The sequence below is a fragment of the Pongo pygmaeus genome, chromosome 11, assembly GCF_028885625.2.
Source record: "Pongo pygmaeus isolate AG05252 chromosome 11, NHGRI_mPonPyg2-v2.0_pri, whole genome shotgun sequence".
NCBI lineage: Eukaryota > Metazoa > Chordata > Mammalia > Primates > Hominidae > Pongo > Pongo pygmaeus.
The window spans coordinates 95,977,838-96,003,359 of NC_072384.2; the positions used below are offsets into that span (position 1 = coordinate 95,977,838).

At 37.1% G+C, this 25,522-nt stretch overlaps 1 protein-coding gene across 2 annotated transcripts in view; it reads right to left on the reverse strand.

Annotated features, from left to right (window-relative positions):
* The window catches only part of DNAH7 (dynein axonemal heavy chain 7), a 349,153-nt gene that overhangs the window by 242,543 nt on the left and 81,088 nt on the right, over positions 1–25,522 (reverse strand). For both annotated transcript variants that reach the window (XM_054477799.2, XM_054477800.2), the window contains exons 13-17: positions 24,209–24,481; positions 23,324–23,451; positions 20,875–20,953; positions 8,456–8,680; positions 6,165–6,311 (exon numbers count right to left, since the gene is read on the reverse strand). In XM_054477799.2, coding sequence (XP_054333774.1) covers positions 6,165–6,311; positions 8,456–8,680; positions 20,875–20,953; positions 23,324–23,451; positions 24,209–24,481 — 852 coding nt within the window. The remainder of the gene's footprint in view (positions 1–6,164; positions 6,312–8,455; positions 8,681–20,874; positions 20,954–23,323; positions 23,452–24,208; positions 24,482–25,522) is intronic.

Below are 25,522 nucleotides of genomic sequence, written 5' to 3' on the forward strand. Positions count from 1 at the left end.
AGAGATAGGGGTCTAGTTTCATTCTTCTGTATATGAATATCCAGTTTTCCCAGTACCATTTGTTGAAGAGATTGTCTTTTTCCCAAAGTATGTTCTTGGCATTTTTCTCTAAAATGAGTTTACTGTAGATTTATGAATTTGTTTCTGGGCTCTCCATTCTGTTCCATTGGTCTATGCGTCTGTTTTTCTGCCAGTACCATGCTGCTTTGGTTACTAAAGCTCTGAATTCTAATTTGAAACTAGGTAATGTGATTCCACCAGTTTTGTTCTTTTTGCTCAAGATAGCTTCGGCTATTCTAAGTTTTTTGTAGTTCCATAAAAATTGTAGAACTGTGGGAATGGGCAAGAGACAAAAAATATTTAGGATTGTTTTTTCTATTTCTGTGAGGAATCTCATTGGCATTTTAATAGGGATTACATTGAATGTGAAGATTGCTTTGGGTAGTATGAACATTTTAACAATATTGATTCTTCAAATCCATGAACATGGAATATACCTTTTTATGTGTCACCTTCCATTTCTTTCATCAATATTTTATACTTTTCATTGTAGAGATCTGTGGCTTCTTTGGCTAAATTAATTCTTAGGTATTTAATTTTATTTGAGACTATTGTAAATGGGATTACTTTCTTGATTTCTTTTTCAGATTGTCCACCTTTGGTATATATAAATGCCACTGATTTTTGTATGTCAATTTTGTATCCTGTAACTTTACTGACTTTATCAGTTCTAATAGTTTTGTCGTTGTTGTTGTTGTTGTTGTTTTGTGGAGGAGTCTTTACATTTTTCCAATTACAAGATCATATTGGCCGGGCACGGTGGCTCACGCCTGTAATCCCAGCACTTTGGGAGGCCAAGGCAGGCAGATCACGAGGTCAGGAGTTCGAGACCAGCCTGGCCAACATAGTAACACCCCATCTCTACTAAAAATACAAAAAAAAAAAAAATTAGCCAGGCATGGTGGCACGCGCTTGTAGTCCTAGCTGCTAGAGAGGCTGAGGCAGAAGAATTGCTTGAACCCAGGAGGCAGAGGTTGCAGTGAGCCGAGGTCACGCCACTGCACTCCAGCCTGGGTGACAGAGTGAGACTCTGTTTCAAAAAAAAAAAAAAAGTTCATATCATCTACAAACAAGGAAAATATGACTTCTTCCTTTCCAGTTTGGATGTCCTTTCTTTCTTTCTCTCATTTGACTGCTGTAGCTAGAACTTCCAGCACTATGTTGACTGACAGTGGTGAAAGTGGGCATCCTTGATGTGTTCCAGATTTTAGATAAAAGGCTTTCTTTCAGTTTTTCCCCATTCAGTATGATACTAGCTGTGGGTCTGTCTTTTATGGCTTTTATTATGTTGAGGTATGTTCCTTCAATAGCCAGTTTTATGAGGGTTTTCAACATGAAGTGATGTTGAATTTTATTAAATGCTTTTTCAGCACCAATTGAAATGATCATATTATTTTTGTCCTTCATTCTCTTTATATGATGGATCAAATTGATTGATATGTTTATGTTGAACCATCCTTACATCCCAGGGATAAATTACACTTGATCATGATGAATGATGCTTTTAATGCATTGTTGAATTTGGTTTGCTAGTATTTTGTTGAGGGTTTTTCCCTCAATGTTCATTAGGGATATTGGCCTAAAGTTTTCTTTTTTTGATGTATCTTTGTCTAGTTTTGGTATCAAGGTAATACTAACCCCCTAGAATAAATCTGGAAGTATTCTCTCCTCCTATGTTTTTCAGAATAGTTTGAGTAGGATTGGCATTAGTTCTTTTGTAAATGTTGGCTAGAATTTAGCAGTGAAGCCATTGGGTCCTGGGTTTTTCTTTACTGGGAGATTTTTTATTATGCATTCAATCTTGTTACTTGTTGTTGGTCTGTTCAGGTTTTGGATTGCTGCATGGTTCAATCTTGGTACTTTGTGTGTATCTAGGAATTTAAGCATTTCCTCTAGATTTTCCTATTTATTGGCATACAGTTGCTCACAGTAGCCACTATTGAGCCTTAGAATTTCTACAGAATTAGTTGTAATGTCTCCTTTTTCATTTCTGATTTTACTCATTTGGGTCTTCTCTCTTTTTTTCTTAGGTAGTCTAGTTAAAGGTTTATCAATTTTATTTTTTCAAAAACCAACTTTTCATATCATTAATTTTTATTGTTTTCTTCATTGCAATTTTTAAATTTCTGCTCTGATGTTTATTATTTCTTTTCTCTAGTGATTTTGGATTTGGTTTACTCTTGCTTTTCTAGTTCCTTAAGGTGCATAATTAGTTTTTTGTTTGTTTGTTTGTTTTTGGTGTAGGCACTTATAGCTATAAATTTCCCTCTTAGCACTGCTTTCATTAGATACCATATGTTTTGGTATGTTGTGTTTCCATTATCATTTGTTTCAAGAAATTTTTCAATTTCCTCTTAATTTTTTCATTGACCCCACTGCTCATTCAGGAGCATATTGCTTAATTCCTATGTGTTTGTATAGTTTCCAAAATTCTTCTTGTTATTAATTTCTAGTTTTATTCCACTGTGGTCAGAGAAGATGCTTGATGTCATTTCCTTTTTTAAAATGTTTTAAACCTTGTTTTCTGACCTAACATATGGTCTATCCTTGAGGATTATCCATATGCTGAGGAGAAGAATTCGCATTCTGCAGCTGTTGGATGAAATGTTCTGTAAATATTTATTATGTTCATTTGGTCTACAGCATAGATTAAACCTGATGTTTCTTTGTTGGTTTTCTGTCAGGGACATCTGTCCAGTGCCAAAAGTGAGGTGTTTAAATCTCCAGCTATTATTGTATTGAGGTCTATTTCTCTCTTTAACTCTAATATTATTTGCTTTATATATCTGGGCACTCCAGTGTTTGTTGCATATACATTATAATTGTCATATCCTCTTGCTGAATTGACCCTTGTATCGTTATATAATACTTTGTGTCTTCTCACAGTTTTTGTCTTGAAGTCTATTTTGCCTGATACAAGCATAGCTACTCCTGGTAATTTTTTGTTCCCATTGGTATGGAATATATTTTTTCAACCTTTTATTTTCAGTCTATGTGTGACTTTATAGGTAAAGTGTGTTTCTTGAAGGCAACAGACCTTCAAAGGTCTTGCTATTTTTTTTAAAAAAAATCCATTTATCCATGCTGTATCTTTTGATTAGAGAAGTTAGTCCATTTACATTCAATATTATTATTGATAAGTAAGGAATTACTTCTGCCATTTTGTTTTATGTTTTCTGATTGTTTTGTGGGCTTCTCTTGCTTTCCTTCCTTCCCATCTTCCTTTTAGTGAAGGTGATTTTCTCTGGTGGTATGTTTTAATTTCTTGCTTTTCATTTTTTGTGCATCTGTTGTATATAGTTTTTATGTTAGATTACCATGAAGCTTGAAAATAATATCTTATAACCCATGATTTTAAACTGAAGACAACACTGATTGCATAAACAAGCAAAAAGAAAACTAATTTAAAAATCTACACTTTGACTGCATCCTCCTGCTTTTTAACTTTTTTTGTTTCTCTTTATATCTTTTTGTACTGTTTACATCTTGAAAAGTAGTTGCATTTATTATTTTTGATGGGCTCATCGTTTAGTCTTTCTACTTAAGACATGAGTAGTTTACATACCACAATTAAATGGTATTATAATAGTCTATTTTTCTGTGTGCTTATTATTACCAGTGAGTTTTGTGCCTTCAGATGATTTACTATTGCTCATCCTGTTCTTTCAGATTCGAAAACTATGGCATTTCCTGTAGGATAGGTCTGGTGTTGATGAAATCTCTCAGCTTTTGTTTGTCTGGGAAAGTCTCTCTTGCTAGTTCATGTTTGAAGGGTATTTTCATGAGATATACTATTCTAGGGTACAAGTTTTTTTCTTTCAGCACTTTAAATATGTCATGCCATTATCATGGCCTGTAAGGTTCCCACTGAAAAGCCTGCAGTCAGATGTGTTGGAGCTCCATTGTGTGCTATTTGTTTCTTTTCTCTTGCTGCTTTTAGGTTCCTTTATTTTTGACCTTTGGAAGTTTGATTATTAAATGCCTTGAGGTAGTCTTCTTTGGGTTAAATTTGCTTGGTGTTCTATAACCTTGTACTTGAATATTGGCATCTTTCTCCAGGTGTGGTGTTCTATTCTATTAAGCTTGAACCCAAACTACAAGACAAAATCCTTCCCACCCTTCCCTCCTCTTTCCACAAGTGGAAGAGCCTCTCCTGCTGCTGCCACCACTGGCCCATGGGCAGTTCTGCCAGGCCACTGCCAATGTTCATTTAAGGCCCAAGCACTCTTCAGTCAGCTTGTGGTGAATACTGCCAGGCCTGGGACTCACCCTTCAGAGCAGTGGACTCCCCTCTGGCCCATGGCAGGTCCAGAAATACTAAGAGCCTAGGCCTGGACTTGGGGGCCCCAAGGTCCCACTTGGTTCTCTGTCCCAGTGTGGCTGAGATGGTGCCCAAAGCCAGCATGTATCAGAGTCTCACCTAAGGCCTATAGCATACTACCTGGATATCACTATTGGTTATTCAGGGCCTAAGGGCTCTTTAGTCAGCAGGTGATGAATCCTGCCAGGATTATGTCCTTCCCTTCAAGGCAGTGGGTTCTCTTCCAGCCCAGGGCATGTCTACATATGTCATCTGGGAGATAAGGCCTGAAATGGGGGCCTCACAACCCTCCACGTTGCCCTGCTCTACTGTGGCTGAGCTAGTATCCAAGATGCAAGACAAACCTGTCTTTTCTCTCCTCCCTACTCTCCTCAAGCAGAAGGAAGGAGTCACCTTCATTGGTGTGAGCTACACTGCTTGGGGTTGGGAAAGGTATGGCATAAGCACTTCCTCAGCCACCCTGCATGGTGTCTCCTTAGGTCACATGTTAACCCAGTTCACCAGCTCTAAGCCCAGGACAGCATCAGGGCTTGCCTAAGAATTGCAGTCCTTGTAACCTAGACTGTCTTTTAAATTCACTTAGGACTCCAGAGCACTTTAGCCCACAGTGGCATGGCCTGCTGAGAAATTCAAGTTCTGACCACTGGGATGGGTGCTTCCCTGCTGGCTATGTCTGGTCCAAATGCTCTCTGTGTGGGTAGGTGCCAGCTGAGGTCAGAACAGTTTTGCTTTCTGCTGCAACAGGGCAGCACTGAGTTCAATGCAAAGTCCCCCAGTCACTATGCTGTCCCTCCCCGATGTGTACAGATTCTCTCTCTGCACCACATGGGTGCTATTGGGGAATGGGGAGGGGCAGCATCAGCGTTTCAAGACTGTTTTTCCTGTTTTCAATGCTTCTTTCAGTGATATGAAGTTAAAACCAGGTAATGTGATTGCTCACCTGATTTTTGGTTCTTATGAAGGTGATTTTCTGTGTGCAGATAATTGTTAAAACTTGGTTTCCTGTGGGTGGTGGGGGGAGCAATCAGTGGAGGCTTCTATTCAGCCATTTTGTTCCACCTCAGTGGCCTTGGTTTAAAATAACTAGAGTTTTTATTTTCTCCACGTGTGTTGACATATTTGTGATTATTATAAAACAATTACCTGAACTAATAAGATATTAAGATCTTTCAATGTAAGAAAAATGATAAGAGCATCATAGTTAATCGTATGTTTTCATTCTCCTTTTCATATAAAATATAATTAAACTCTGTAAATATCTTATATGGCAAAGGGTATGGCTCTTTTTCCTCCAGCTTCCTCTAATGAAAAAGCTGATTTCTGAAACAGTAGTATTGGGAACAAAATTGCTTGGTGAGAGAAAATAATGGACCTTATTTTAAAACACGGCCACTAAATCTAAGCTGTCCTCTAAGAATATGGAAGAACTAAACAGTACCAGGTACTATCATTTGCCTGCTTCTGCTCAAAACTATGGACTCCCAACTATCATAGTGAACTATGATGCAAATAATTAAATGATGCAAAGCAAAGTTTAAAAAGAAGACTGAGATATAACTTTATCTTTAACACAGAAAAAAATGTTATCACTACCAATAGAAAACAGCAATACTGCTACTCCTTGAAGCATGTCTATAAAATCTATTTGTGTCATTCTATTATCCTTTAATTAAATGTGGTTACTGTTTTATTTGAATCTATTTCTTAAAGGTGAATAACTAAAATGAATTCAATGCTTTTTTAATTGAACTAATTCATCTTTTTAAGAATTTTTGAATTATACCTTATCTGCAGCTAAATCCAACTTTCCATTCAGTATTTGAGCCTTTTTTAGGTACCGCTGAACATCCTGAAGATCTCCAAATGAAAAAAATTCTTCTGATTGTTTAGCATAACTCTCCAATTCCTCCACAAACCGTTCACACCGTAACTAATAAAAACAATTTGTTGTTAGTATTCTCAAAAGTTAAAACCCCTTGGTGTCAAAAAATTTTAACATTGTAGGAGTTATCAGAATTATTATTATTATATTTTGTCACTGGTAAAACATAAAAGGATGATCTGGAAAATGACTGAGATCTAAAATATGCAGAATTGTAAAATTTTAAATTAATGGATTTAGATTCCTCTAACTCACAGATTAGAAAAAGTCAACTCTGTATTATCTATGTAAGAAGTTCTAGCTAATAAAATGAGTGAAAATGTTAGACAATGGTGATCTTTAATATGCTGAAGAATTTATACAAACAAATAATTTATCAGCATTTGAAAAATCTCTTAATAATCAAGAATGGGACTAAAAGAAAATTTCATTTACCTATGCTATTTTTATAAACAACCGGAAAAAATGGAATTTCTTTAATTGTGCTCTGATATCATTTCAATCAGCAATACTAAAGCAAGATATTCCAAGATTATTTTTCTTGTCCCATGGGCTCTCTTCACAAGAAACATGTAAGGTAAATAAATCCAGATTTAAACGCTTAAAAACTATAGTGTTCTAACATAAGATAAGTGTGTATGTTTTACGTAAAAAAGCCTTATTACATAATTGGTATTGGTAAGGCATTCCAAATTAAATGGCTCTAAAAAATAGCTCAATAAAATATTCAAAAAATTTAGGTTATTCAAAAATAGATTTTCTATTTTATAGATTATCTAGGCTGATTTCTGTCCTCTTTTCTCTAGTTTCCTGGCAAATTTATTGCTCTAGTCCAGTAGGGGAGGGAAAATGAGAGGAAAAGTTCATCAACAGTGTGCGTAGTTTGTGGAATAGCATACTTTAAAACATAGCATAAATAATTCTTAGCAATTTTCCAAGAGTCCATTATATTGAAACTTAAACACCTAATATTTACTACTCATGATGTTTTCTGCAGTTTTTTAAAAAATTTGATATAGCCTTAATGTAAAACAAAAATACAAACTACAGTTTAAAATGAAGAGTCTTTTTAAGCCTATGAATTATTCTCCAAACAACATATTTTGCCAATTAACTACATTTGCTATAAGTGTAATAGAAAGAGAGCATGGCTTGCTGTTAAAGGACGTCTGTACTGGCTGACCTAGAACAAATCTCTTAATCTTTGGGAAACTTACTCTTCCATCTGTAAAATGAGACTGTAAATATTAAGTCATTTACTAAGACAGTAGCTATGGAATGCTCACAGCATTTCTGTGTGTCAGTCACTGTGCTGGGAAGTGGATATAAATGGAGAAATGTTAACAATGAAACAGCCCTGCTCTCAAGGAGTTGATGATCCCATCAGGAGGCAGACTTACAAATACTAACATAATGATCAGATAATTGTCCAGTGGAGATGTGGTCAAAGTGAGAGCACAGGAAAGAATAAGCAGCACTGAGGTCTGCTGAGAGGGCTTCTCAGAAAAATGAACAGAGTGTGCTAGACAAACAGGCACATGTGGGGTGGGGGTGTGCTCAGAATGATGGGGAGAATGTGCAGGAGACAAGAAGCATAGGAGAGCAGACACCTAGAAGTTGACAGGGTTACTGAAAAGTCATGAGTGAGGAGTGGCGAGAAGTAGGCAATGAGGCTGGACAGTGAAATGGGCAAATCATAAACCATCTTATATGGAAGACTGCCCCCTCTCCCCCAAGAAAAAAGCTGGAGTTATTGAATGTTAGAGTGACGATTCTGGGCACAATGCTCAGGAGAGTGAGCAATTATGAGGTATGAAAGCACATTTCATCAAGGGAGCTTTGATATTTGAACAGTTTTTAAAAACTGAAAATAGTACTATAAATTATGTAAGATAAATACTATTTTTATTAACTGTCATCTATGCACGATATATTCCATTTTTTCACATTACCTTGAAAAATCAAGAAATGACTGCATATTGATCAATATACTACTGACTCCTTAATCATCCAATAAGCATTATAAAAGATCCAATATATTACTGTCTCCCACTAACATTTATAGTGAGATTATAACATTATAGTATGAGAAAGCTAAAAAAGTACGCACTCAAAATAATTGACAATGCTACATAAAAAGATAAAAATAAAACATTTCCAGAAAATGAAAATAAAATATCTAAGATGCCAACCTTTAGACCTTCTTGATATTGTTCTATTTTCTCTTTAATGATTTTCCTGTGTTCTTCAAAAATTTCTCCCATCCTTCCATACCACTGGAAAACACTATTATTTAGCCTAATGTCTGCTGGAGAAAAGTTGACATACTCGATGAGGAAGGCGAGGCAGTTTTTGGAATCCACTAATCTCTGTTCTAGTTCAATCATATCAGTTACCTCCACTTTCTTAATGTAAGCCTGAGGGAAAACAAAAATTATAGGTGACATTTTAACAAACAGCTTGTGTCACAAAACAGCCTGTGGAAATACACTGTATAACTATGCACAGACTTATTAGAAGTCAACACTTTTGGTTCAAAATCAGGGACTACAGCATAGTTTCCTTCTCATCCCTCCCAAAATGACAAAACAAAAAAAGAAAAAGAAAGAAAATGCTCAACAACACGTGGAAAACCAGGGAGGAGTGCTGTGGGTTCACAGAAGATAGATATGAAGCAGATACTATCTGAGTGACGACTTACTCTTTCAGAATAACCTTTTATGGGCACCTGCTATGGGCCTGACACTGTGCCAGGTGCTGGCAATACACTGTGACGAAAGACAGACATGGGCTCTGCCCTCTCTGAGTTTGCAGTCTAGTTGGGGAGTCTCTTTTTACCCAAATAACCACCAGAACAAATGTAAAACTTCAAGCTTGCAACAGAGACAACTGCTGCACAGGCACACTGCTCAGAGCATATCGTAAGGATGTGAAGTAGTGAGAGGTGGAGGGTAGTTCCCATATCTTGGAGAAGCACAAATAGTAGGAAACGAGGGAATGAAACAAGTGGAGAGGGCTGCATGTGGAGGGAACATGGGCCCAGTGGCAAGAAGGAGCAAGGGTAAGGGGCTGAGGGGCCAGCAGTGCTGCAGCAGAGTGGTAGGGCAGCAGACAGATGGCTTTGTTTCATTTATCCCAGGACTGAATACTCAAGGACAACCAACATTTCTTCGTTATTTCCAGTCCCCCTGGTACCAATACTTCTGGACTACCATTCTAGGTAACAGGAGCTCGTTTGTGTCATGGAATGAAATTATTGTTTTATGGGTATTGGGCATGTGGGAATGTGATAACCTAAACATGGAGGGGCTTTCACTGTACTGTAAATTCCACTTTTTCCTCTTTCCCTGAACTATTTTGACCTATACAGTTTTTTTGTTTTTGTTTTTTTTGAGATGGAGTCTCACTCTGTCACCCAGGCTGGAGTGCAGTGGCGCGATCTTGGCTGACTGCAACCTCAGCCTCCCACTTCAAGCGATTCTCCTGCCTCAGTCTCCCAAGTAGCTGGGATTCAGGCACGTGCTAGGTTGTTTTTTGTTTGTTTGCTTGTTTGTTTGTTTTGTATTTTTAGTAGAGATAGTAGACAGGGTTTCGCCATGTTGGCCAGGCTGGTCCTGAACTCCTAACCTCACCATGTTGGACAGGCTGATCTCAAACTCCTAATCTCAGGTGATCCGCCCACCTCAGCCTCCCCAAATGCTGGAATTACAGGCGTGACCCACTGTGGCTGACCCTTCCTTTGTATTTTTAAGAAAATATTAAAAATCGGCCGGGCGTGGTGGCTCATGCCTGTAACCCTAGCCTTTTGCAACGTCTAGGCAGGCAGATCACCTGAGGTCAAGAGTTCAAAACATGGTGAAACCCCGTCTCTACTAAAAATACAAAAATAATTGGCCGGGTGTGGTGGCGGGCGCCAGTAATCCAGCTACTTAGGAGGCTGAGGCAGGCGAATTGCTTGAACCCAGGAGGCAGTGGTTGCACTGAGCTGAGATCACATCACTGCACTCCAGCCTGGGTGACAGAATGAGACTCTGTCTCAAGAAAGAAGGGGAAGGGGAAGGGAAGAAAGGGAGAAGGAAGGAAATAATGAAGACCTAACAATGTTTTTGAAGGAGAAAGTTGCTTAGAAATTGTTCATTGATACATTATTCTAATTAGACTAAATGTTTTTATGTTGTAAATCCAAACCAACAGGATGCAAACCATGGTGATTTCTACAAGTAACAAAATGTCTAACTGAAAATATATTTTTGATAATTTAGTTAATCAGCTATCTATGTAGTCAAATGACTGGATTTTTATTTCCCCTCACCGATAATAAAGGACTGATTTCTGTACTGAATAAATTCACCAGCTGTCTTGCCCTTGTGGTACTAATCTTTTTTAAAATATAGAAATATTTGAAATATCAGGCAATGAATCCTATTTGCTAATTCTGTCAAAGGTTGTTATGCACAGTAGAAATTCACAATAAATAATCCCCAAATTCCTAAATATTTCCAGTAATAGCTAGGAAGATAAATAAATGATACTCTCCATATTCGATATTCATTTTTCCAAAGGAATTTTCCTTTAATGAACAGGAATTTACAGGTTAACTCTCCAACTACATTTATAATCATTCATAACCAAAGAATCACTTGATGTCCAACACTAATTCATATAGAATATAAAAATATTCTAAAAAGAATATATATAGGCATATATGTATATTTTACACACACACAGTCACATATGAAGGACCTCAATCCAAGTACAAATACTTTTAAAAAGAGAGAACTCCCTTAGAGACTGATATGTAAAAATTGGTTCTAATGATTTTAACAAATTTTCATTTAAGTGAACAATTTTTTAAAATACATATGTAATCACTTTAACTCTTTTTTATAATTTCCTGTGTATAGAAAGTTTTGAATGATTTTTACGTTTTGCTGGGCGCACTTAAATATTTTAAAATCAAGATCGAGGCAGAGAAAGATGGATGAATAGAAGCCTCCACTGATCATTAGAAATACCAACTTTAACAACTATCTAAACCCAAAAGCACCTTCATGAAAACCAAACATCAAGTGAATGATCACAGTACCTGGTATTAACTTCATATCATGGAAAGAGGCACTGAAGAGGGTAGGAAAGATAGTCTTGAATTGTGGATGCCATCCCTCCCCCAGCCCCCAGCATCAGCTGCGAGGCACTGAGAATCTGTGTTCTCAGGGAGGGAGAGTGGGACTCTGTGTTGGAACTCGGTGCTGCCAACATGGGCAGACCTCAGCCAATGCCCATGGAGGGACCACTTAGATCAGCCCTAGCCAGAGGGAAATCACCCATTCCAGACATTACAACCTGAGTTTTGGCAAACCTTGCCACCATGGGCTAAAGTGTTCTGAGGCCCTAAACAACTTGAAATGCAGTCTAGGCCACAAGAACTGCAACTCCCAGGCAAGTTTTAGTGCTGTGTGGGGTCACATCCAGTGGGCTTGGGGAGCACATGACCTAGTGATATACCAGCTAAAGAAGTGGTTGTGCCATCCTTCCCCCAACCCCAGGCAGCAGAGCTCACTGCTCCAAAGAAGACCCCTTCATTCCACTTGAGGAGAGGAAGAGAAAAGAGTAAAGAGGACTTTGCAACTTGGATACCAGCTCAGCCATAGTAGGATAGGGCACTGGGTAGAGTCATGAGGCTCCCATCCCAGGCCCTAGCTCCTGGAAGACATTTCTAGACACACATGGGCCAGAAGAAAACCCACTGGCTTGAAGGGAGGGATGCGTTCCTGGCACAATTCATCGCCTGCTGACTAAAGAGCCCTTGGGCACTGAATAATCAGGAGCAGTAGCCAGTTAGGAAACACCCTGGGCTTTACATGAGACTCTGAGATGTCCTGGCTTCAGGTGTGATCTGGCACATTCACAACTGTAGTGGCTACCAGGAGAGACTCCTTCTGCTTAAGAAAAGCAGAGAGAAGAGTAAAGAGGACTCTGTCTTGCAGTTTAGATACCTCGGCCTTGCAGCTCGGCCACAGTGTGGTAGTGTATGAAGTGGGATCTTGGGGTCCCCAATTCCAGGCCTTGGCTGTTAGAAGGAATTTCTGGACCTATCTTGGGCCAGAGGGGAGCCCACTTTTGTGAAAGTGGGTCCTAGGTTTAGCAACATGCACCACAACCTGACTGAAGAGCCCTTGGGCCTTAAGTGAACATTGGCTGTGGCCTGGCAAAACTCCCCAAGGATCTGTGGTGGTGGTGGACATAAGAGTCTCCTCTACTTATCAAAAGGGGAGGGAAGAGTGGGAAGGACTTTGTCTTGTGGTCTGATGCCAGTTCAGCTGCAATAGAGTAGAATACCACGTAGATTCCTAAGGTTTCCCACTCCAGGCCCTGGCTCCCAGGCAGCATCTCAGGGACACTCGGGGCTGGGGGATCTCACTGACCTGAAGGGAAAAACACATGCCTGGATGGCTTCACCATCTGCTAATTGTAGAGCCCTAGGGCCTTGAATAAACACAGGCAGTAGCAAGGCAGAGGTTACCATGGGCCTTAAATGAGAACCAGTGTTGTGCTGGCTTCAGTTCTGACCAAGCACAGTCCCAGTGGTGATGGTTACAAGGGTGTTTGTGTCACCCCTCCCCCAGTTCCAGGCAGCTTAGCAGAGAGAGAGAGAGAGGAGAGAGAGAGAGAGGGGGGAGAGAGAGAGGAGAGAGAGAGAGAGAGAGGGGAGAGAGAGAGAGAGAGAGAGACTCTTTAATTATTTGGGAGAAGTTAAGGGAAGAGAATAAGAGTCTCTGCCTGGTAATCAAGACAAGTCTTCCAGATTTTATCCAAGACCCCCAAGGCAGTACCTCTACAAGGCTATGAGATCCACAGTGTTACTGGGCTTGGGGTATCCCTTAATGCAGATACAGAAGAAGTTACCAAAAACTTAGATCACAACATTCAAGTCCCTTCAAAAACCTGGAAAGTCTTCTCAAGAAGGATGGGTACAAACAAGCCCAGAATGCTAAGAGTACAATACCTAACTCTTCAAGGCCCAGACACCAATGAACATCCACAAGCATCAAGACTGTCCAAGAAAACATAACCTCATCAGACAACCTAAATAAGGCACCAAAGAGATAAACCCAAAGAGATAGAGATAGAGATATGTGACATTTCAGACAGACAATTCAAAATAGCTGTTTTCAGGAAACTCTTTGAAATTCAAGATAACATCAAGAAGGAATTCAGAATCTCATCATATAAATTTAACAAAGAATTTGAAATAATTAAAAAGAATCAAGAAGAAATTCTGGGGTTGAAAATGCAACTGACATACTGAAGAATGCATCAGACTCTCAATAGCAGAGTTGATCAAACAGAAGTAAGAATTAGCTTGAAGACAGGCTATCTAAAAATACACAGAGGAGACAAAAGAAAAAAGGATAAAGAAGAATGAAGTACACCTATAGGATCTGGAAAATAGCCTCAAAAGGGCAAATCTAAGAGTTATTGGCCTTAAAGAAGAGGTAGAGAGAGAGAGATAGGTAGAACCTTATTCAAAAGGATAACAACAGAAAATTTTCCAAACCTAGAGAAAAACATCAATATTTCAGTACAACAAGGTTATAGAACACCAAGCAGATTTAACCCAATAAAGACTACCTTAAAGTATTTAATAATCCAACTCCCAAAGGTCAAATATAAAGAAGGATCCTAAAAACAGCAAGAGAAAATAAACAACCCACAATGGAGCTCCAACACATCTGACTGCAGACTTTTCAGTGAGAACCTCACCAGCCAGCAAAGAGTGACATGACATATTTAAAGTGCTGAAGGAAAAAGAACTTGTACCCTAGAATAGTAAATCTGATGAAAATATCCTTCAAACATGAAGGGGAAAGAACAACTTTCCCAGACAAACAAAAGCTGAGGGATTTCATCAACACCAGACCTGTCCTACAGGGAATATTAAAGGGAGTTCTTCAATCTGAAAGCAAAGGACAATAATGAACAATAATAAATCATCTGAAGGTACAAAACTCATCAATTATGGTAAACAGAAAAACACAGACTATTATAACACTGTAATTGCGGTGTGTAAACTATATATATATATGTTAAGTAGAAAGACAGAAAGATGCACTGATAAAAAATAACTACAACAACTTTTCCAGACAGATAGTACAATAAGATATAAGCAGAAACAACAAAATGTTAAAAAGCAGGCGGATAGACAGTCAAAACATAGATTTTTAAATTTTCTTTTTGCTTGCTTATTTGTTCATGCAATCAGTGTTGTCAACAATTTGAAATAATAAATTATAAGATATTATTTGCAAAATTTATGGTAACCTCAAATCAAAAAACATACAACAGACATACAGAAAATGAAAAGCAGGAAGCTAAAACATACCACCAGAGAAAATCACCTTCACTAAAAGGAAGACAGAAAGGAGAAAAAGAAGGAAGAGAAGACTGCAAAACAACCAGAAAACAAATGACAATATGGCAGGAGTATATCCTTATTTATCAATCAAAATTATCAATAACAACAATAACATCAAATGTAAATGGACTAAACTCTCCAATCGAAAGACATAGCCTTGCTGAATGGATAATAAAACAAGACCCAGTGATCTTTCACCTACAAGAAACACACTTCACCTACAAAGACACACATAGCCTGACAATAAAGAGATGGAAAAAGATATTCCATGCCAATGAAAACCAAAAGAGACCCGGAGTAGCTACACTTACATCAGAAAAAGTAAATTTCAAGATAAAAGCTATTAAAAGAGACAAAGAAGGTCATTGTGTAATGATATAGGGGCCGATTCAGCCAGAGGATATAATATTTGAAGATATATAGGCACCCAACACTGGAGCACCAGGTAGATTAAGCAAATATTATTAGAGCTAAAGAGAGAGATAGACTTCAATACAATAATAACTGGAGACTTAAATACCCCATTTCAACATTCATACAAAACATGTCATACAAAAAAAGATCGTATGTCATATGTCATACAAAAAAAGATCGTATGTCGTATGTCATATATCATACAAAAAAAGATCATTCATACAAAAAAATAAACAAAGAATCATCAGATTTAATCTGCACTATAGACCAAATAGACCTAATAGATATTTACAGAACATTTCATCCAATGGCTGCAAAATACACATTCTTCTCTGCAGCACATGGATCATTCTCAAGGATAGACCATGTATTAGATGCCAAAACAAATCTCAAAACATTCAAAAAATTGAAATAATATCAAGCACAGTCTCTGACCACAATGGAATAAAACACGAAATCAATAACGAGGAATTTTGGAAACTACACAAACACATGGAAATTAAACAATATGCTCCTGAATGATCAGTGAGTCAATGAAGAAATTAAGAAGGAAATTGAAAAAATTTCTTGGAGGAAGTGATAATGGAAACACAACATACCAAAACCTATGGGACACAGCAAAAGCAGCGCAAAGAGGGAATTTTATAGCTACAAGTGGCTAAATTAAAAAGTAGAAAAACTTCAAATAAACAACCCTCTGATTTAAATAATTCTAAAAGCAAGTGCAAATCAAACCCAAAATTAGTCTAAGAAAATAAATAATAAACATCAGAGCAGAAATAAATGAAATTGAAATAAAGGAAAGAATACCAAAAGATGAATTGAAAAGTTGGTTTTATGAAAAGCTAAACAACATTGACATACCTTTAGCCAGACAAAGAAAAAAAGAGAGAAGACTCAAATAAATAAAATCAGAGATGAAAAAGAAGACATGATAATCAAAACCACAGAAATTCAGAGGATCATTAGAGGCTACTACAGACAACTATATCCCAATAAATTGGAAAACCTAGAAGAAATGGACAAATTCCTAGACACATACAAACTATCAAGATTGAACCACAAAGAAATACAAAACCTTAACAGACCAACAGGTAACCAGATCAAGTAACAAGATCAAATCCATAATAAAAAGTGTCCCAACAAGGAAAAGCCCACGACCTGATGGCTTCACTGCTGAATTCTACCAAACCTTCCTACTCAAACTAATACAAAAAAAAAAAAAAATAGAGGAGGGGCGATATGGTTTGGCTGTGTCCCCACCCAAATCTCATCTTGAATTGTAGTTCCCATAATCGCCATGTGTCATGGGAGGGACCCGGTGGGAGGTAATTGAATTACAGAGGCAGGTTATCCTCAGGCTGTTCTGGTGATACTGAGTCAGTTCTCAGGAGATCTGATGGTTTTATAAGGGGCTTTTCCACCGTGCTTCATTCATTCTTTGCCTTCCTGCTGCCATGTGAAGAAGGACATGTTTGCTTTCCCTTCTGCCATGATTGTAAGTTTTCTGAGGCCTCCCCAGCCTTGCAGAACTGTGAGTCAATTAAACCTCTTTCCTTTATAAATCATCCAGTCTCAGGTATTTCTTCATATTAGCATGAGAATAAACTAACGCAAGGAGGAAATACTTTCAAGCTCATTCTATGAGGCCAGTATTACTCTGACACCAAAACTAGACAAAGATGCATCAAAAAAGAGAAAACTTTAAGATAATATCTCTGATGAATATTGATGCAAAAGTCCTCAACAAAACACTAGCAAACTGAATTCAACCACACATTAAAAAGGTCATTCATCATGACTAGGTGGAATTTATCCCAGGGATGCAAGGATGATCCAACATATGCAAATTAATGTGATACATCATATCAACAGAATGAAGGACAAAATTCATATGACCATTTTGATTGATGCTAAAAAAGCATTTTATAAAATTCAACATTGCTTTATGATAAAAAAAAAACCTCAAAAATTGTGCGCAGGAGGACACAATAAAAACCACAGGACAGACTCACAGCTAGTATCATACCGAATGGGGAAAAACTGAAAGCCTTTCCTCTAAAATCTGGAACACAACAAGGATGCCAATTTTCACCACTGTGATTCAACATAGTACTGGAAGTCCTAGCTAGAGCAATCAGATAAGAGAAAGAAATAAAAGTCATCCAAATTAGAAAGAAAGAAGTCAAATTATCCTCGTTTGCAGATAATATATTATATTTGAAAAATCCTAGAGACTCCACCAAAAAACTATTAGAACTGATAAACAAATTCGGTAAAGTTGCAGGATACAAAGTTACATACAGAAACCAGTAGCATTTACATTTATGTATGCCAAAGGTGGGACAATCTGAAAAAGAAATCAAGAAAGTAATCTCATTTACAATAGCCACAAATAAAATTAAATACCTAGGATTAACCAAAGAAGTGAAAGATCTCTATAGTGAAAATTATAACACAATGATGAAAGAAATTGAAGACGACACCAAAAAAAGGAAAGATATTCCATGTTCATAAATTAGAAGAATCCAATATTGTTAAAATGTCCATACTACCCCCAAAGCAATGTCAATGTCAATGACATTCCTCAGAAATAGAAAAAAAAACTTAAAATTTATACGAAACCACAAAAACCTCAGAATAGCCAAAGCTATCCGGAACAAAAAGAACAAAACTGGAGGAATCACGTTACCTGATTAGAAATTATACTATAGAGCTATAGTAACCAAAATAGCATGGTGCTTGCAGAAAAACTGACACACAGACTATTGGAACAGAATGAAGAACACAGAAACCAATTCATAAATCTACGGTGAACTAATTTTTGAGAAAAATGCCAAGAATATACCTTGGGATAAGGACAGTCTCTTCAATAAATGGCACTGGGCAAACTGGATATTCATATGCAGAAGAATGATACTAGACCTCTGTCTCTCAACATATACAAAAATCAAATCAAAATGGATTAAAGACTTAAATCTAAGACCTCAAACTATGCAACTCCTACAAGGAAACATTGGAGAAACTTTCCAGGAACTTGGACTGGTCAAATATTTCTTGAGTAACACACCATGACTACAGCAAACAAAGCAAAATTGGACAAATGGGATCACATCCAGTTAAAAAGCTGCTACATGGCAAAGGAAATGATCAACAACATGAAGAGACAACCCAGAGCATGGGAGAAAATATTTGCAAACTACCCATCTGACGAGAGATTAATAACCAGAACTATATTATTGCAGCACTATACAAGGAGCTCAAACAACTCTATAGAAAAATCTCTAATAATCTGATGAAAAAGCGGGCAAATTATCTGAACAGATATTTCTCAAAAGAAGACATACGAATGGCAAACAGGCATATGGAAAGATGCTCAACATCACCGATCATCAGAGAAATGCAAATCAAAACTACAATGACATATCATTTCACTCCAGTTAAAATAGCTTTTATCCAAAAGACAGGCAATAACAAAGGCTGCTGAGAATGCGGAGAAAAGGGAACCCTCTTACACTGGTGGTGGGAATGTATATTAGTACAACCACTATGGAGAACAGTTTGGAGGTTTCTTGAAAAACTAAAACTAAAGCTACCATATGATCCAGCAATCCCACTGCTGGTATATACCCCAATGAAGGGAAATCAGTATATTGAAGAGATATCTGCACTCCCATGTTTGTTGCAGCACTATTCACAATACCCAAGATTCGGAAGCAATGTAAGTGTCCATCAACAGATGAATAGAAAAAGAAAATGTGGTACACAATGCAGTACTATTCAGTTATAAAAAAGAATGAGATTCTGTCATTAGCAATAACATGGATGGAACTGAAGGTCATTATGTGAAATAAGCCAGGCACAGAAAGACAAACTTTGCATGTTCACACTTATTTGTGATAGCTAAAAATTAGAACAATTGAACTCATGGAGGTGGAGAATAGAAGGATGGTTACCAGAGGCTGTAAGGGTAGTGGGTGGATGTGGGGGATGTGGTGATGGTTAGTGGGTGCAAAAATATATTAATATTTTGAAAGAATGAAAAAGATCTAGTATTTGATAGCATAACAAGATGACTATAGTCAATAATTTAATTGTACATTTTGAAATAGCTAAAAGTATGTAATTGGATTGTTTGAAACACAAAGGATAAATGCTTGAGGTGCCAGATACCCCATTTACCCTGATGTGATTATTACACATTGTAAGCCTACATGAAAATATCTCATATTCTCCATAAATATATGCACCTGCTATGTACCCATGAAAATTAAAAATAAAACAAAATTTAAAAGGATTTTTTGAATAATAATGGAAAAATACCACAAAAACTTAATGTTATAAGAATGAAAAGTAAACAAAATGAAATGGCAATTAGCTAGTTGTTTAACATTATTTTATTTGCCATTAGGTAGACTTCTGTATTAATCCATTTTGTGTTGCTATGAAGGAGTACCTGAGGCTGGGTAAATTTGTAAAGAAAACAGGTTTTTTTGGCTGACAGTTCTGCTAGCTGTACAAGAAGCATGGTGCCAGCATCTGCTTCTGGTCAGGGCCTCAGGAAGCTTTTACTCATGGCAGAAGGCAAAGGGTAATGTGACACATGGCAAGAGGGGGAGCAGAAGAGAAAGGAGGGGGTGCCAGGCTCTTTTTAATAATCAGATCTCAAGAAAACTAAACTAGCAAGAAGTCACTCATTACCGTCAGGAAGGCACCAAGCCATTCATGAGGGATCCACCAAAAACCTCCTATTAGGCCCCACCTCCAACACTGGGGATCATGTTTCAACGTAAGATTTGGAGAGGACAAGCATTCAAACTATATCAACTTCAAACACAGAAGTAACATGAGAAATGATGAAAGTGAGACTTACCTAATATTTTCAGTGTCATAAATTCTATCCCAAAATATACCTCAACAAACTATCACAGAAAAGCTTAATATAAACAAAATACAGTTTTATAAAAAATAAAATGTCACTTAAGGCTTAAATATTTGTTGATAAAATAAATGAAGAGTGATTACACAGCTCAACCTGAGCAGGACAGTCCTGGTTTGTTCCTGTTAGCATGGCAATAATTGTTGTGTGTTCTCAAAAATAACCTGATAGATAATTGCATTAATTGTTCCAATACTTCACCTCTCCAGTATCCATGCCCTGTAGGGTCCTCTCAATCAGACTTGTTTTGGTCAATGAGATGTTAGCTAATGTGACTTTTCAAGCAGAGTCTTGAAAAGCACTTGTACAACTGAATTTGCTTGTATGCCTGTACCATGACATGAGAACACACCCAGATGAGCCTGCTGGGGCTTGAGGGACAAGTGGAGCCAAGTCAACCTGCTGAAGGATAGTTAGACTAGTCAACCCAACTGAGTGAGTGACCCAACAGGGTGACCCCATGGAGACCAGAAGAACCAACTAGGAGCATCTAGCCTAAATTACCAAATTGCAAACTCATGAGCTATATATTTTGAAAGTCATTATTATTTTTTTTAATTTTATTTATTTATTTTTTTTGAGACAGAGTCTTGCTGTGTTGCCAGGCTGGAGTGCAGTGGCACAATCTCGACTCTGCAACCTCTGCCTCCCGGGTTCAAGCGATTATCCTGCCTCAGCCTCCCAAGTAGCTGGGACTACAGGCGCACGCCACCACACCCAGCTAATTAAAAGTCATTATTATTTTTAATCTGTCTTAACTTTTGGAGTGATTTGTTACTCTGCATTATTGTGTCAATAATTAATTGATACACACACAATTATGGAGAAGCTATAAACAATACCTTCATTTCCATTAGTTCTGCTGTATTTGGAGGAGTGCTAAGAGCTTTTTCAGCTATCCTCTCAAATTCATCGCATAATCTGAAACACCAAGCAAAACCAATCTTACATATTTACAGTTAAATTTAATTCCAAAATATATTTCTGTATACCGTTTAAGTATTCCATTGCATGAAAAATAAAAACTATAACTTAGCTATATGACATCTAATAATTAAAAGCAAATTTGCATACATTTACTTATTCAGTGCACGTTTGATGATCTATTACATTTTCAACTATAATATTGTGACAGTGATACATAAATGAATCGGATAGCATAATGGCCCTCAAGCAACTCACAATACAGTAAGGGAGATAGGACTGTGAACAATCATTTCCAACTTGAGCTTTAAGGGCTCTAAGAGAGATTTAGTTGAGATGGCACAAAGAAAGTAGTACAAAGGAAAGGAATCATTAACTATACTTGGAGGGATTGTTTAAAATAGGCCTGTGTGCTCAGAAACTTCCAGTAATATGCAAATATTTCCTACCGATTTGGGTTGCTGCCAATATAAATCATGAACTTATTTTGGCATACAGAAAAAAAAAGTAGCAAGAGCTAAGGGAGTTCAAATGAAACGAATAGAACAATTCTTCAGTAAGATTGGCTGAAAGGTGAAGGTGAGCAGAACAGCATGGGGCTAATAGGTTAAAGTCTGGGGCTGGGAGATGAAAGAGGGTCTCCAACATGTTTGTAACCTTCAGAGGGAAAATCAACCGGGAAGGAGAGGTTCAAAATAAGGAATATAGAAGGGATAACTGAAGGAGCCAGGTTCAGAGGCATTGAAAGCAATGGGGCTGAGCTCCTAGGCAGAGAGAAAAACTGAATGGTGTGACAGACTCCTGCCCTCTGAGTATGTGGGCGACAGGCTTTCTGGAGAGGTGAGTCAAACCATGCAGGGGCAAGAAGTGGAAGGCATTCATATCTAATGGCTCTTTTAATAGTCCTGATATGTCCTCTGTCCATCCTAGGGAGTCTGGTGAGAGGCAAGAGGCATAATTAGGATAAAATGGGAAAAAGTAGAACTGGCACAGGCTCAGAGAGCATTAAGAGGCAGGGGAAGTAGCTACGAAATTAAAGTATGTCACCCCGCATGAACACCAATAAGAAGACACTTTCACTATTCTTCTAGTTCTTTTAGAGGAAAAGGTGCTTTAAGCTGAAAATATGATCTGGTTCCTAGATAAGGTACTCAAGTCCTAGTCCTCTTTCACACGGTACCTTCATCCCCAGCCTTTCCTTTCTCTTCTCTTCCCTCACGCTGTCTGTGAAAGCAATGCAAACCACTCCTAGTTCTTGGACTATACCCTGCCATTTTCACACCTCACTGCCCTCTACATATTATCTTCTCTTCCTGGAACTCTTTTACCCACACTGTACACCTGACAGACTCCCACTCTTCCTTCAAAATAAAATTCACACGTCAGTTCCTCTTTGCAGCCTTCCCTGATTCTCCCCTCTCCCCCAGACTCCATCTTGGGAGGAAATTAACTCTGTCCTCTCTGTTCCACCTTGTGGCTCATTACAGTACTTACTGCATGGTATTGTAATTTACTGGTTTGTGTGTCTATTTCTCCATCTACATTGTAACTTCCTTCAGCAGTTTTATTCATGTTTAGAGCCTTAGAGCCGAAGTGGCTAGTCTTGCGCCTAACACATGGTAGGTAAATAAAATTTCCTTCAGGCTTCTATACTGCTTGAAAGAAATATTTTTAATGATCTGTTTTTTCTCTGATAACATAATCATAAAATATATCCTGATTATTTAGAGTTTTTCACCCATGTAACTGATGCCAGTTGAGAGATTCCCAGAGCAACATTACCACCAGTTGTTGGAAGACCAGTTACACTTTTCTACTTCTTGTCTTAAAGAAACAGGTATTCTGCTTTATACACTAGTATTCTGTGAGTTTACTTAACATGGGTCAGTTTTCCCAAAAATCCCTAGGTTAGTCACAGATGAATTTCCAGATAAAATAAAAAGTTACCATGGCCCTCAAGAGTAATTTTAGGAAGATGAAGCTTCAAATGTGATGGTCCCTTAGGACCCATAACAACTACTATGTAAATCCACTTTGAAACCTACTTTGCATATTGATTACACAAATATAAAAATCTGAATTTAGATAATGTCCACTTGACTTGCGTAAAAGAAATACAAACAGATTTTAATACCACCTTAACTCAGACAATTGGGGAGGCACATTTGTGGTGAAAAAAATAACAACACTAATAATCACATCACATCACAAAGTGACACTTAAAGCCAAGTAGAAATAAGTTTAGCATAACCATTTCTTTTGAATCACTTATGGCATTGCTCTAATCCATTACTTTAATTGAGTGACAGCTGATTCTATTAAACATCCCCTCCCAAAAAATAAAAAAAATCAGTATCACATAAATACCTTGTATTTACTTCTTGATGATCTCTGAACATTTTAGCTAGAAGTTTCCCACAAATAATATCTGCTCGCTTCACCAAAGCTCTGATTAATTCCTCACAGTGCATTTCAAACATTCCTAAACGAATAGTCTGCAAAAGATTAAAAGTTTAATCAACATAAGAAGAAATAAAACAAATAAATTTTCACAATTTTGCCATTCTCATAATTTTTATTTTTGTGTGTGATGTAACAAGATTGAGATTTTTAAAAATATATATAATTCAGGGAGGGTTTTCCAAATAATCATTTGTATTATACAACTATCTTCTGGGTAAATATCCTTGAAAAGTTTATTATCTTGGAAGCCAATTCAATCTCAGGACAATAATAGCAATAACAATTTTGGTGAATTGAATTACTGTATTGCTAAATAAATAATGTAGGTTTCAAATGTTACAGTTGCTCTGTACAAAAAAAATACATGTTTATGGTAGAAAGTTTAGAAAATGTAAAAGGGGACAAAAAATAAAATTTTAAGTTACTAGTATCCTACTAAACAGAACCACATTTTGGTGTAATTACCATATTTTCTACAGCATTTATAAACACTAAGGCAAAAATCAAATAGGTTCTTGGAATTGTAGGGACAGGGCAAATTATAAACACTACTTGTCAGAGTTGTGGTAGTAGAGTCTCAGCTACATGAGCACAAGAACTGTGTTTTGCCTAGATTCTTATACCCAGGGCTTACCACAATGCTAGGGACACATCAGAAGCTCAATAAATATTTTTCCTGTTGATGGTAATGTTCTAATTCTTTCACTGTGTTCTAAAAATACATCCTAATAAAACTGGGGAAAAGATACCAGATAGAGATAACAGTTGTACAAAACTGGAGTCATTTACCTTTATGGATGTGTACTGTATTTCCTCTATTAGTTTCTGGTATTTGCAAATTTCATCTATTATTTTTTCATAACTATGATTTTCTGCAAGGAAGTTATCAACATCTCGCTCAGCTTTTCTGGTAATTAAAAAGTCATACTTGTCATAGAGTCTGAGGTGCTCAGTAGGTGCCACACTCTCCTTCATAATAACTTCCTTGATCTGTTCTTTGTGAGCATCTACAATTTCATTCAGAATTATGGGCTTCAAGGTTGTTGGTTTAGACTTACTTTCCTAAACAAGGGGGTAAAAATAATAGTATTTAAAATATCTTAGAGTAACTGTATCATTTATCTTTGTACAAATGCCAGTCTTACAATGTTTCCTGTCTTTTTATTCACAAGGTTGTTTTAATTGTTTAATCTCTAATCTACAGAAAGATATTAGACTAATTGAAGCAGTGTTTTAAAATTTAGGGTTCATATAATTTTTTGTTTTCTTTAAGGCTACCTAGTTGTGTTTTGTTTTTCTGTACGGATGAAAGAACAGTCAATTGAAAATATATACAAAATAATATTTAGAATAAAAAACAGCAAAATATACATTTTTAAGTTTTATTTTTGACATAATTATACATATTTATGGAATACAATGTGATGCTTTGACACATGTATACATTGTGTATTGATCAAATCAACATAATTAGTAAATCCATCACCTCAAACATTTCTCATTTCTTTGTAGTAAAAACACTCAAAACCCTCCCTTCTAGCTATTTTAAGATATATAATGCATTATTGTTAACTATAGTCACCCTAATGTGCACTAGAACACCAGAACTTACTCCTCCCATCTAACTGTAACTTTGTACCCAATTACTAACCTGTCCCCAACTCCCCCATTCCTTGCTACCCTTCCTAGCCTCTGGTAACTACTATTCTACTCTTTATTTCTATGAGATCAACTTTTTCAGATTCAACATGTAAGTGAGATCATTCAGCATTTGTCTTTCTGTGTGGCTTATTTCACTTAACATAATGCCCTCCAGGGTCATTCATATAATTGCAAATGACAGGACTTCCTTCTTTCTACAGCTGAATAGTATTCCACTGTGTGTATATATATATATATATATATATATCACATTTTCTTTATCCATTCAACCACTGATGGACACTTAAGTCAATTCCATATCTTGGTTATTATGAATAGTCCTGTAATAAACATGGGAGTGCAAATAGCTCTTCAACATACTGATTTCCTTTCCTTTAGCATATATACCCAATAGTGGGATTGCTGTATCATATGGTTGTACTACCTGCAATTTTTTGAGGA